This window comes from Cherax quadricarinatus, chromosome 52 (genome assembly GCF_038502225.1).
Source record: "Cherax quadricarinatus isolate ZL_2023a chromosome 52, ASM3850222v1, whole genome shotgun sequence".
In the NCBI taxonomy this organism is placed as follows: Eukaryota; Metazoa; Arthropoda; class Malacostraca; order Decapoda; family Parastacidae; genus Cherax; species Cherax quadricarinatus.
Genome location: NC_091343.1, coordinates 23,011,191 through 23,026,586, shown reverse-complemented (window position 1 = coordinate 23,026,586; position 15,396 = coordinate 23,011,191). Strand labels below are relative to the sequence as shown.

Here is a 15,396-nt window from a genome sequence, read left to right as displayed (position 1 = left end):
ATCTCAAAGCGAGTCCAATATATACGAGACAGTGTGAGCTAACCTAGGTCCTTAAGGCAACACTGTTTTGTTTTTCTTTTCTTCTCTCCTTACATGGCATAAACTCTGTGCTTTGCCCGCCACAGTCCAACAGTAAGGTAGGTTTCCCGTAGACGTAGTCACAACCCGCATGACCCACTAGCACTGGTACATTGCTTGGTGTCTCAATTGTTTTGTGGTGTACACCCTTATCGGCCATGATACCAGCTCTCTCTCTTTCAATATAACTCTCACTCACTCTCTCTTTCTATCCATCATTCTCTGTCAGGATCTTCCTTCATGGTGTTTCTTTACATATAATATTCCATCTCAGCTGTCATGTTTGTATCTTCAAATACATCTTCAAAGGACTACACTTTTCCGCCAAGGGCCTATAATAATGTCTCCTTTCTGTATGATTCCTGCGGTATCTCACTCTCTACCATGATCCGTTTATGATATTTCTTTCTTAGGCATGATTCTTCCATGATGTCTTCTCTAAGAATCTCCTGGACTACTTTTTTCTCTGACATGATTTTTCTTAGCCATGGAAGCCCCTCTGTCATGACCCATCCCCATACTTTTCCTTCACTGCCATGTGCCTCATGGTGCCTCTCCTCATATAGCCTATCCTTGCTCTGTTTTCCGCCTATAAATGACCATTACATAATATTCCCCATACGTTTTTGAGGTCTGATTGTTGGTAGGGAAGTTGGTTAAATGTATATACACATGTGTCGTAGTTTAAGCACTGCCAACAATCAGCCGACGACTCAAAATAATGTAATTAGTCTCTCTCTCTCTCTCTCTCTCTCTCTCTCTCTCTCTCTCTCTCTCTCTCTCTCTCTCTCTCTCTCTCTCTCTCTCTCTCTCTCTCTCTCTCTCTCTCTCTCTCTCTCTCTCTCTCTCTCTTTCTCTCTCTCTATCTGTCTCTCAGTATATCAGACTCTAATCGATGCCAATGTTATTTAAAGCTCATGCCGTTTCCAACCAAAATTTTATTTGTCTATATATATATATATATATATATATATATATATATATATATATATATATATATATATATATATATATATATATATATATATATATATATATGTCGTGCCGAATATGTAAAACTGGTCAATTAGCAAGAACTCATTTAAAATTAAGTACTTTCTAAAATTTTCTCTTATACGTTTAAAGATGTATTTTTTTCATTAATGTTAGTGTAAAAAATTTTGGTCCAAAAGAATCTTAGAAAACTTACCTAACCTTATTATAACAAGAACAATTTATTTTAACCTAACCCAACTAAATATATTTTAGATTTGTTTACAATAATTTAATACTAAACAAACACAGTGAAATATATTTTTTTCCGTTAGGTTCAAATTGATTTTGTCGAAATTATTGCATACACAAATTTTCGCTTGTCTTATATGGCAAGATGAGCGTTGCTATTTAAGCCAAGATCGCAAGGTCTGCCTATTCGGCACTACGTATATATATATATATATATATATATATATATATATATATATATATATATATATATATATATATATATATATATATATATATATATTTATGTCAGGGATCATTTATTTAAAAATCACAAACACGAATAAATTAGCACAATACACACACACACACACACACACACACACACACACACACACACACACACACACACACACACACACACACACACACACAGATATATATATATATATATATATATATATATATATATATATATATATATATATATATATATATATATATATATATATATATATATATACATACGTATATGCTATGACAGAAATATTTACAATAATTCTGAATTTATCTGCGTAGTGTGCGGATTCGGGCCCATGTTATCCACGCTCTACCTAGCCAGCGAATCAATTTCACAATGCCTTAGTCCACTAGGCGAGGAAGCCGTGTGGACTACAGTAAGGCAGTGTCAGATTAACTTACTCCTCCGGGAGGGAGCGTATATCAGGGGTTCGAATGTGCGTGCTGGCTGAGATAAATAATTATTTTACACACACACACACACACACACACACACACACACACACACACACACACACACACACACACACACACATATATATATCTATATATATAGATATATATATATATATATATATATATATATATATATATATATATATATATATATATATATATATGTCGTGCCGAATATGTAAAACTGGTCAATTAGCAAGAACTCATTTAAAATTAAGTCCTTTCTAAAATTTTCTCTTATGCGTTTAAAGATATATTTTTTTGATTAATGTTAATGTAAAAAATTTTAATTTTGCACCAAAAGAATCTTAGAAAACTTGGCTAACCTTATTATAACAAGAACAATTTATTTTAGCCTAACCCAACTAAATATATTTTAGATTTGTTTACGATAATTTAATACTAAACAAACACAGTGAAATATATTTTTTTTCCTTACGTTCAGAATGATTTTGGCGAAATTATTGCATACACAAATTTTCGCTTGTCCTATATGGCAAGATGAACGTTGCTATTTAAGCCAAGATCTCAAGTTCTGCCTATTCGGCACGACATATATATATACATATATATTACAGTCTCTTATTTTAGAAATATTTTTATTAATAGTTTGAGATTTTTATTTTTATTTTATTTTAAATAATGTAATTATTATTTATGTAAATAAAAAAATTATAATGCATTTGGAGTTGTGTTTATTCAAAAGAATTTTTTTTATTGAATAAATATTTTACGTTATTTTTTTTATTTATTATTTAAAATTATAATATAGTTTTTATCTACCTGTTTATTACGCAAACTTTAGATAGTCAAAAAGACATGAAATAAATTTTAATTATTATTATTATTATTATTATTATTATTATTATTATTATTATTATTATTATTATTATATTCACTGCGAAACACTAAACCTTCCGGAGTCATACAGCGCCTGTGGAATGAGAGGCAATAAGGTTCGATCCAAGGAAGAGGAGGATAGGTCCGATTCCCTGGATCAAGAACCCCTCGTCAGCAACTTAGAAGAGGAGGGGGGGATCTTAAATTTTATCCACATTTGCATTCTCATTTGTATAAAAAATATTACTTGTAAGTCGACTACATCTGTCCCTGCGTCTCTCAGCTCTTAACTTCTTCTTAAGCAGAAAAACTGGTCAGACTTCAAGATACAATCTCAGTCATCTGAAGATCTTTGCATCTCGCTCTCACTCATTCCTTTGTTTTATATCCTCGCTGAGTCGTGCATGAAGGTAATATCTGCTGATTTCTCTCCACTTCCTCCTCTCCCTGCTCCGCACTTCTACCTTCACCACCAACGCACTACCGCACTAGGTATTCTGCGCACAGAGTAATCTGTGCATGAGTCGGCAGACGTCGAGGTTAATTGATGCATGGGCACACCGACGCATCGTCTTATTTTGTGTTTTCCAACGCATGGGTTATCTAACGCACGTGTTATCCAATGCATGGGAAAACAGACGCACGGGTCTCACTTCTCTCACATGTCTTACATCTCTCATTTTGTTTTGTTTTGCCTTCTCCATATTTCTATTTATTTTTCAGTCTTCAAATCCAGATCTCTGGCAATGTAATACCGACCTGATAACATCAACATTTCAGTTTGCTAGATCAAGTTTGTAAAACTAAGATGTCTTAAACAGGCAGTAGCCCGTGCCTCGAGTCCCTCAATGGAAGGAGGGTTGACACACGTAGACTCTGGCCTCACAACACTAAGTGGTGTAAGATTTAAGGTTAACATTTAAGTGAATATATAACTTGGAAATACCGAATAAAGGAAAATATATCTATCCCACCGTTGCCACCATTTCTGGCGTCAACAATATTTCTGTGTAGGTTGAATGTGAAGGTACTGCAGATAACATGCATTAAAGAATACTTGCATTTTTAAATCAGCAAACATTAAGAATGCCATCACATGGTTTAATTATATGCAGTGATTACTGTGGCTCCTCTTAAAAATATATGTTTTATCTAACAAAGCATGGAACAGTATACCTAATTTCCCATATCAGAAAATACTAAATTAGTTACACAAACCATACTGCAAAATCCATCCATTCCTTGACTGTGCCTCCTAAGAATTACCTCGCCACCTATACATGCTATGACAAATTGAACAAAATCCCCACCTTCATGCTGGGAATTCAAACACTGAACGATGTATCTACTATTAACCCACTCAACGTAATCTTTACTAAAATGTATCCATCTGCATATATTCACAGGTGAGCAGAGGCATCTGTGTAGCACTTTCCTTAATGGCTGGTGTCCTCCATAACCTGGATCCGTTCACTTTTAATTGCTGATAACACCGTGTGCAAGATATTTTTTCCTTTATTATGATTTTAGCATATATATATATATATATATATATATATATATATATATATATATATATATATATATATATATATATATATATATATATATATATATATATATATATGTCGTGCCGAATATGTAAAACTGGTCAATTAGCAAGAACTCATTTAAAATTAAGTCCTTTCTAAAATTTTCTTTTATATGTTTAAAGACATATTTTTTTCATTAATGTTGATGTAAAAATTTCTAATTTTGCACCAAAAGGAACTTAGAAAACTTACCTAACCTTATTATCACAAGAGCAATTTATTTTAGCTTAACCCAACTAAATATATTTTAGATTTGTATACAATAATTTAATATTAAACAAACACAGTGAAATATATTTTTCGCTTTAGGTTCAGAATGATTTTGGCGAAATTATTGCATACACAAATTTTCACTTGTCTTATATGGCAAGATGAGCATTGTTAGTTAAGCCAAGATCGCAAGTTCTGCCTATTCGACACGACATATATATGTATATATATATATATATATATATATATATATATATATATATATATATATATATATATATATATATATATATATATATATATATATATATATATATATATATATATATATATATATACAGTATATATTCATTTAAATGACCTAAATCTCACAGTGAAAACGGTAGAACACATAAGACCCGGCTTTTGGGACTTGTATGGGACACGACATAATCACATCTAATGTTTATCACAAGACCCCATAATGGGTGGATTTTCCTCCTAGCAACAGCCATTCGTTTCATCTCAGTTACAGCTCTTTTGCTTTCTTCTCTGTTACTTTCGTCTTTTCCTCATCTCTCAACTGTTCCTATCAAACCTGACTGAAACTTGAATTTGATACCAGAATAAAACGAAAAGAACACATCTCACATTTAGTTTCGAAAGTTCAGCTACATTATTATTAAAATCAAAAAGAAGCGCTAAACCACAAGGGCTATGCAGAGTTCAGCTACAGTAATTAACTTCTTTCTGTATATTCTGCTATTTACTAAATGACTGTCTTCCCTTTTTTTATTATTTTATTTCCCTTAGACAACTGTTCCTTTACTTGGGGCACTTCAGTAAACGCACACGACAGCACCCGCAAGGCCAACATTCCAGATCATGAGCTAAATGAGAAAGAGAGGGTGGGTGAGAACAGGAGTTCCTCGCCACTCATTACTAAGCACAACAGATGTTTGACAAGCCTTAGGGAAGCCTACCATTATTCCTTTGAGGATATGGGGGGCCCTGTCACTCCTGTGAGGATAAGGGGATCCCTGTCACTCCTGTGAGGATAAGGGAATCCCTGTCACTCCTGTGAGGATAAGGGAATCCCTGTCACTCCTGTGAGGATAGGAGATCCTTGTCACTCCTATTATGATAGGAGAATCCCTATCACTCCTGTGAGGATAGGAGATCCTTGTCACTCCTATGATGATAGGGGATCCTTGTCACTCCTGTGAGGATAAGGGAATCCCTGTCACTCCTGTGAGGATAGGAGATCCTTGTCACTCCTCGTACCACATTAAATCTCAGAATTAGTGCTGTGCTTTTGAGGAGTAGGTTGAGAACCCCTGGAGGTTTCATCGTCATGGGGTGATGAGGAGTGCTTCTTCCATCAGATAGTGATCCGGAGGGTTGGCCCCACCTTTTGTTTACCTTTAGTTTTGCACCGCTGCCGCCCTAGATTTTAAATATGTTTTTAGAACTCAGGGACCTCTTGGGGAGACGAGCCGCGTGAAGAGACAGTGGGTGCCAGCACACTTGCCAGTAATGGCCGCTTACTTTTTTTTTTTTTTAAATGGGAAGAACAATACTGTAAGCTGGTTAAAAGGATAGTGTACAGAGCCAAAGTGTTCATCACATCTCGTACATTTTAAGAGCAGTTTTAAATTCTAATTCTGACGTTTAATGCACAGCGCTGTATGACCCACACGGGTTTAGCGCCTATTTGTTTTAATAAATAGGTAACAATAATAATAATAGTAGTAATACCGAGGATCATTGCACATATCACCAATAAGAAATATTATTGTCAAGTAACAAAGCAATGCATTACTTTCAAATTTTACAGGAAAGCTATTACACCATATATATATATATATATATATATATATATATATATATATATATATATATATATATATATATATATATATATATATATATATATATATATATATATATATATATATATAAACGTAAGAGCATTGTAACACACGTTGTACCGTGAGATCAAGAACTATGCAGTTACTGTGCTTATGTAGTTGTGGGATTTAAAGTCTGTAAGGAAGCATAACCAGCGCACTTTCCACAAACGTTAATAGTGAGGATGATGCACCAGTGAGGGCTGATCTTGCTGAGTCACCCTCCCGACCTCACCATCTGAATGTAATAATTGTTGGACACTGTCTTCCACACTTGTGCTCCCTCCCTGAGAGAACTGGTCCTTTTTGTCTCTCATTCTTTTTAGCGAGGACAGCCCCTAAGTGATACTGCTTTGGTGTACAATATTTGGATATTACAGTAGTTAGATGCAGCTCTTGCTTCTCACTTACGATATTTTTTTTCGTGGGCTGCCTCAGCGTTCGCGCGAGGCTGTGCTCCAACGCACACACGCACTCCCTGCATGTGTTAGGGGCAGTCGTGATACCTTCGTTCCTGGCTCGCTCTCTCGCCTTCATACAAATGGCCTTCGCAAAGAATTACGATGTTTCTGGGGATCGTACTAGTGCAACATTTTCAGTTATAGCGTGGCATAATAAGGTTCAATCAGTGTTGTAACTTTGCAACATTATACAAATCAGGTATTGCCTATGTTGTGACGGTGCAATGTAATGCAGTTAAGTTATGGCAGTGTTATGTTGTGGCATACTGCAGTCAGGATCCACCAGAGATGACATGTAACACTTGACTATCATGTGTTGCCAGTGTTGTGATTTTGCAACACCACAGTCAGGCATTGCCAGTGTTGTGATGTTACAACATGGCATAATCACATAGCCATGGGTGCACATACATATCTCATAAATCAACTTCTGTTGTTAGTGTCTTGCGGAAACAAATGTTCGTGTCAAACTTTTTTTTGACAAAACATATACTTTTCGTTTACACCATCAAAACTTAATGTATAGAACAGTTAATCCATAGAGAACTTCGTGACATCTTAAAAAAAAAAAAACCTAAGACTCACATGCATAATAGTCACAAAAATCCTCTGTTTATGGAGAGGGGAGGGTGAAGGGGAATGATCCAAAGGCCATTTGTTGGAGTCACAGACACAGCGACACCATGGATCACAAACAGACTAGGAAGTTTTCAGAGAGAACTACACAGATCTTTGTGCAGATCTGCTTTCCACACTCGAGTTTGTCGAGAAAAATCCAGACATTTAGTAAAAGCGTCAAGGAATGTTATTGCATCACCCCTCCAGTCTTCTCACACTACTTTTTCTTTATATTTGATACTGCATTGTAGCTTCATCAGAAAGCAAAGAACTGTAAATCCCCCAGCTAGTATTTACGCTTAAGTTACATACCTAGACTGTCAAGGTGTACACTCACGCTGCCCCGCGCATGTCAGGTTTGTATAAAATAATCATATTATGGATTTAACGTGTTTTCTGTGTTTATAAGTAAGAAATATAGTTTGTAAGAGTATTAATGTTAACTGACATTCTTTTATCTATTCGAGGGGTATACCCCAAAAATTCTGTCATAACCTTTATTTATCAGTTGAAGATGGCATAAGTTGAGGCTGTTAAGGGTGAGCATATCTGAAGTTGACAGGCTAATAACGAATTACTTTTCCTTCCCTCCTTTCCCCCCTCATTCGATACAATTGACCTGTTGTAACGGCTGGACCCGCCGCTGTTAACTGGTGGACCCACCGGTTCGACACGCCGTTGTTAAATATGTCGCTGTTTCTACTGCACCTCCTACTTACTGCTTCTGCTGGTGGTTCTCCTCCTGATGCTTTGGGTGATGATGGTAATGCGGTGATGGTGATGCTGCTGCGCCTACTGCTTGTCACCATCATGGTATGATGATACTAACAATACTTATGGCTCTGTTTATACATGTTACATTATTAACGGTGATGATGAGGCTGTGAATGATGATGATTATGATGCTTCTGCTATTTATTCCACTAATAACACTAATCCCAATTCTAATAATTATTAAGATAATGATGAATGAAAATATTCTCAAGCATAAAAGTTGCATGGATATACAGGTACAAAATTATATATATATATATATATATATATATATATATATATATATATATATATATATATATATATATATATATATATATATATATATATATATATATATATATATATATATATATATATATATATATATATATATATATATATATATATTATATATATATATATATATATATATATATATATATATATATATATATATATATATATATATATATATATATATATATATATATATATATATATACGTATGTATGTTTATATAGTAACAAATTTCTCTAAGGTATTTATATTCCTGTAAAAGGTGAATGGTGCATGCTATATCTTTTCATAGTTTTGGTATAAGAGGATGTTTCAGGAATGTTCATTTTATATACTCGATATATATATATATATATATATATATATATATATATATATATATATATATATATATATATATATATATATTAATTTATATATATATACATATATATATAATATATATATATATATATATATATATATATATATATATATATATATATATATATATATATATATATATATATATATATATATATCTTAGAATGCATGAGTATACATAGTTATGATACCACTGCAACTTGACTTGCCACACATGCAACAATTAGAAGTTTCTATATGAAAATGTATCCCCCCCTCTCCCCACCCCTCTATTTCTCCCTCAAAAAAAAAAAAAAAACTGAAAAAAAGAATCATTTGGACGTGTGGGTGAGATAAAGAACAACAGAGGTCGTTCACTAAAAAAAACCACCACTACCAACAGAAAAACTCAAAGTATAACAAGAGCGGTCAGGGATCTCAGTGTAACCAGGCCATAATGGTGGTGACAGACGGTGCTCCATACAACTTCGAGGAGATCTTCGCCAAGTATAACTGGCCGCACCTGCAAGTGCGCATGTTTACCTACCTCATCGGCAGAGAGGAGACCAAGGTCAGGGACCTGAACTGGATGGCCTGTGCAAATAAAGGTAATTTGAGGATAAGTAATTATTGTGTTAGTCTTTATTTTCGTTTTTTATTGTTAGTCTTATGAGGCATTATTATTATTATTATTATTATTATTATTATTATTATTATTATTATTATTATTATTATTATTATTATTAATGTTATTAACTGGAAATTCACAAATATTACTTTATTAAAATTTCTTATCTGCATATCTGCTGTAATAATTAAAATTATTTCTTGGAATAACGAATGCACTTAAATTTCATGTCTCCACTTAATATCTCTATTCTATAAACTATTTTGGGGCACATTTAATCTTAACTCGAAAGACACTGCATAACATTGGGATTTTCCATGATGATGGACTTATGTATAATGCACCTCTGTTAAGGACAAGAATCTTAACTATAATCTGCCTCCTTCCACTAACAACACTTACACATACACGAGTCACCATACTAACCCAATTGGCCCAGTGGCTAGCGCGTCGGTTTGGAGTTTTATGACTGATCGCGGGTTCTATCCCCGCCCGTGGTAAGGTTTGGTCTACTACACACTCTCCCTTCCCTGTGCCAGGATACTTCGTTCACGTCACTACGCTGGCGGAGGTGCGGGAACAAGTGCTCAAGTACATACCGGTGATGGCGAGGCCTCTGGTTATGTATCAGTCGAGCCATCCGCATGTTTGGACCGGTGTGTACGCTGATATAGCGGTAAGTATTCTCTCATCTCTTTGTTTTTTTCCTTGGTCCTCACGTTTCGATCTCTCCTCTTAATTTGATTTCTTTTTCTGATGATTTTAACGAGTTTTGTTCAGATGATTTTTAACGAGTTTACTATTCGTTGCTATTTTGTGTTTTCGAGGGCCTCTTAATCTTTTTTTTTCTTTCGTTTTCAATGAATCCAATGTTGATACATCTGAAAATTGTTATTAGGTTTTATCTTCTGACTCACTTAGAACTTCTAGCATGCTTTGCATTCTGTCAGGCTTTTTGGCAGCTTTGCCTCCTAAGACCCAGTTGACCATCAAAACTTTACTGAATTCTCCTCAATGTAGAAATTTGGTTAATTATTCAGTGGTGCTAATAATCATCAGCAATGTGTGAATGTCAAGGGTGGAAGATTTCAATATGAGAAGAGTCATCTTTTTACCAAGAATTCTGTACAACTGGCAAAATTTTGACCCTCGACTATTTGTAAGTCTTTTGCCTCCACTTGCGCTTTTCTACATTTCTTTTTCCTTTGGCTCGTGTGACATCTCCAGGGTTTATACGTATCTTTTGATATTGTAGCTCTTCAAACATCTGTCGGCTCTTCAATTATTTGGCTTCCATTGAGTACTCCGGCTCCTTTTCTATCATTTGGCTCCTTTTAGACAGTTTACTTTCTTTTTTAAGTCTTCTGATTTCTCTTGAGTTGTGTCTACTCGCTCCACTGGTTATTGGTTTCGCTCTCACGTTTTGTGTCCTTTAAGCCAGGATGAATCTTGCGTTTTAGTTTAGGTGCTCTGACCTCCATTTGTGTTTCCTTTTGGGTCGTCTGTATTTTGAGCCGAGAGGCACCACTTGTGTTCAAATTTCTGTACTGGATGTAATGACTTTAGAATTCTGTGATTCCTCTTAGATCCTATAACTCCTCTTGGATCCTGTAATTCCTTTTGGATCCTGTAATACCTCTTGGATCCTGTAATTCCTTTTGAATCCTGTAATTCCTCTTGGATCATGTAATTCCTCTTGGATCGTGTAATTCCTCTTGGATCGTGTAATTCCTCTTGGATCCTGTAATTCCTCTTGGATCCAGCAATTCCTGTTGGATCGTGTAATTCCTCTTGGATCCTGTAATTCTTCTTAGATCCTATAATTCTTCTTGGATCCTATAATTCTTCTTGGATCCTATAATTCTTCTTGGATCCTATAATTCTTCTTGGATCCTATAATTCTTCTTGGATCCTATAATTCTTCTTGGATCCTATAATTCGTCTTGGATCCTATAATTCTTCTTGGATCCTATAATTCTTCTTGGATCCTATAATTCTTCTTGGATCCTATAATTCGTCTTGGATCCTATAATTCTTCTTGGATCCTATAATTCTTCTTGAATCCTTCTTTCATATTTCTTCGTACCTTCCCTACTTTTCAGGACTTCTAAATTCCTTCCTCCTTTTCCAATCTTTCTTCGTTATCTCTGAACCTTTTAACAACTGAAGATATTATTTCTCATTTCATTACGATAATTTTTTTGTGTGCCTAGGGATAACATATTATTATTTAGGACTTTAAATATATTTTATACTATATTTTAATTTATATGTACAAGCTAATTACTTTTGTTCTATTGTTATATATTTAAAAATGTTACTTTTATGTACTTTATTTATTGAAATATTTCTAATACTGGGTCTCTTTCATTTATTTTTTATTTCCATTTAACAGCATAAGATGCATGGATATATTTTGGTGAGGATTTGAGCACTGTTGATGTAGTTAGACACTCAAGCAATACATAGGTAACTCAGTTGTTTAAACGCTCCACCTACACAGCAGGCTTTATCAGCTAAATGCAGAGATGATTTCATTACTGACGACAGTAGAAGTGGAAATAAAGAGGTAATTTTGAGGTGATCAGTCCCTCAGCCTTGATAGAAGTATTGCACTTTTGTCTAACTTATCAACTTGTCGGTATTGCAAACCATTTGTAATATACTGTTGAGGTAGAGTACACAACAGTAGACGACCTATATAATTCATAGTAGTTCCTTAGAATAAAGTACTGTTACGTGGTCATTGAGTCTTACCATACTCATGGTAGCTTGGCCGTCTTACCCCTTACAGCAGATAGAATTAATATTAGAATTAATAGTTTCGTGACTGAAGAATGAGGGAAGTTTCAGTTCCATTGTCCTTGAAAATATATTAGACAGGCGAAAAATTATATTTGTCTAGACGACAGTCTAATAATTCCCAACTCTTTATCGCACTGTCACTGTCGATTGCTCTAGATTGCTTTTAGTAAGTACGGCTTGTATATAATATATTGTCTGAGTGATACGTTGGCCATATAAATAATCTGTAAGAATAATCCACATTCAGTAGTATAAAACAGTGTAAAAGTGAGACGTGAACAAATACTAGGATACATTTGTTAGCAAACGTTCCGGTCCTGTGAATTACATAGGACCTTCAGTAGCTTTGAAACGGGATTGGATAACTATGAGTGAAAAGGGATGGGTTTGATTAGAACTTGAGGTACTAGAGCAAATTAGCTTTGGGAAAGGGTTGGACAGACGCGTGGGTGGGAGTGAGTGGTTTTGATAAGGACCTGCCTTGCTTGGGCCCGTAGGCCTGCACTGCAACATGCCTACTGGCTCATACTAGGAAAGTCTATGTCCCAGTGTTTGTTCGCATCTCCTTTTTAAACCACTTGTCGGTATCTCATACCATGGTTTACACTCTATGATAATAAATATTTTTGGTTTGAGACCATCACCCTAAGACGGGTGGCTAATTAGATCAAAATTATTTCGATATTCTTTTATTCTGATGAATGTGGATCTTGTACATATGTCTGATAGACTGTATATGGCATTTACTCAGCGTAGGTCTTGTGTTGCTCACTGAAATGCTGTTTCTGGTGGGAGGTTTTGCAAACATTCTGGATTAATTACTATTTTACTTCCAGGTTGATCACCAAGAGAGATAAGGCTTCTTAAGATAGTCATGCATATAATATACAGATATAAGATGTACATATCTTCATTATATTTTTAACAGCAATAAGACTTGAAGGTTGTGTATATTTCACTAAAGTAGCAAATTGTTCCGCTGAGAGTACAAAGAAATAGTGATTAAAATTCCATTCGGTAAATCGATCACATTTGCTGTGTGTCAGAAGTAAGAGGAGATACATACACTTGCCGTACACTTACTGCCCCTGTTTACTTAGTAAATTGGTTCCTGGGTGACAGTTGATTGCTGTGGTTCGCATCCTGGGCAGTGGTATACCAAAAGTAGGATCAGATTTTGAAACGAGTTGAGATACATTAATAACTCTTGGTCTTAGATTTTTTTTAAATGATTGTAGACCATAAACGTGCCCAATCACAAACACTCAAACTCATATTTATTTACACGATCATTCACTCATTCGTACGATGTATACGTTGAATATATTGTTTGCACTCGACTCACACCATTCCAATCCACTGAATTATACCTGGTAGTAAAGATCCATATTCGACTGCCCAGGTTGAAGTTTATTCACCTTAAACTTACGTCTGTATTAGTGCCAGTCGGCCACTGACACGCTCGGGGCTGATTCTCAAACGATTCGAAAAATTGCTCAGGCTTCAGAAGAAAAAACGTAGCGCTATTGACAAGTATTTATGTATACCAAAACACTCAACACTGGAACCACGGTACTGCCTCTTCTTCTTTCTGTCATATCTCTCTTTGGTAAAAACGTGTTTTTACCCTACTCTGCTGTCTGCTCCATGATAAGACTTGCTAATTCGAGCGAAAGAGAACCAGATTCTCCCTGAGTCGGCTTTGGCCTAGTACCAACTGCCTCCTCAACAGGTGGACTACCAGACAAACGATCGGTGATGTGATCACCACTATTATGAGCAAGGAAACGGAGGGGTAGCAGAGGCTAGCACAAGCTCTAGGAGTAAACAAACTGCACAGTGACTGAGCTTAAAGCTCAGTCAGTAGAATAATCAAGAGAATGAGGAATGAAGTGTATACCAGTTGGCTTTTGATTGACCATTTATTCCCATCACCAAAACTCTTATAAAATAGTTTACATTATGTACGGTGGGTAGTGAAGAGAGAGAGAGAGAGTGTAAGTATGATAACTCTGCTATAGCTTTCAGTAATCATAAAGAAGACAAATTCTTGTATGTTGTTGATCATCCGAGGCTCGTGAGGGTCTGAGGGGTCCAGGACTGCCCCTCAAGGGAGGTTCCTTGATGCTGGTGAGAGGCTCTTGATCTAGGGAATTGGATCTGTGCTCTGGTTCCCTGAATTGAGCCTGAATATATTCCATCCCCCCCACATGCACTGTATAATCCTACGGGGGTAGCGCTCCCCATAATTATAATCACTCTGACCAACCAGAACATCCAGCACAACTGGCAGGTATCTTATAATCCCGTAGTGAACTCATTGAGAGTAAGCAATGAAGTATCATCCTTTAAAGCTGGCTTATGATGACATGAAGGAATATAAATACAAGTAATGCAATTTAGTATTTGCACTGCACGCTCACCAAACTGGTAAATCCGAGATATGTTTAATTAAAGTGTAGTTAAGAGGCATTACCCCTCACCACACCTCTAGGATCTTAGTTTTCTAAGAACCAGTCAGTTTCACATATAGTTTTCTTCCTGGCACTTCCAGCAGCACTAGTATCTTCTACGGTGCCAGAGGTTAGTAATATGCATAGCTGAGGGTGACAGAGCTATCGCAAATCATTTGAACATCCCACATCTGGGAAGGTATTGAAGACGTACACACCAGGGGCTTCCTGCGCCTCTGGTGCTCAACCGTAGGCCAGATGATTTATATATATATATATATATATATATATATATATATATATATATATATATATATATATATATATATATATATATATATATATATGTATATATATACAATAAGATCACAGTAAACAGGTGATTTCAGAATATGCAAAACAACCACTCTGAAAGAATAGAGAAATTCCAAGCGCTTTGATAATGTGAGTAGTCACGAAAGCGCTTGG

At 35.2% G+C, this 15,396-nt stretch overlaps 1 protein-coding gene across 30 annotated transcripts in view; it reads left to right on the top strand.

Moving 5' to 3' along the window:
* Positions 1 to 15,396, top strand: part of LOC128696894 (voltage-dependent calcium channel subunit alpha-2/delta-3) — a 346,629-nt gene that overhangs the window by 232,698 nt on the left and 98,535 nt on the right. For 21 of the 30 annotated variants that reach the window (XM_070096124.1, XM_070096126.1, XM_070096148.1 and 18 more), the window contains 3 exons: positions 9,446 to 9,650; positions 10,210 to 10,346; positions 12,066 to 12,089. In XM_070096124.1, the coding sequence (XP_069952225.1) occupies positions 9,446 to 9,650; positions 10,210 to 10,346; positions 12,066 to 12,089 (366 nt within the window). The remainder of the gene's footprint in view (positions 1 to 9,445; positions 9,651 to 10,209; positions 10,347 to 12,065; positions 12,090 to 15,396) is intronic. The other 9 variants (XM_070096134.1, XM_070096152.1, XM_070096151.1 and 6 more) reach the window with 3 other exon arrangements.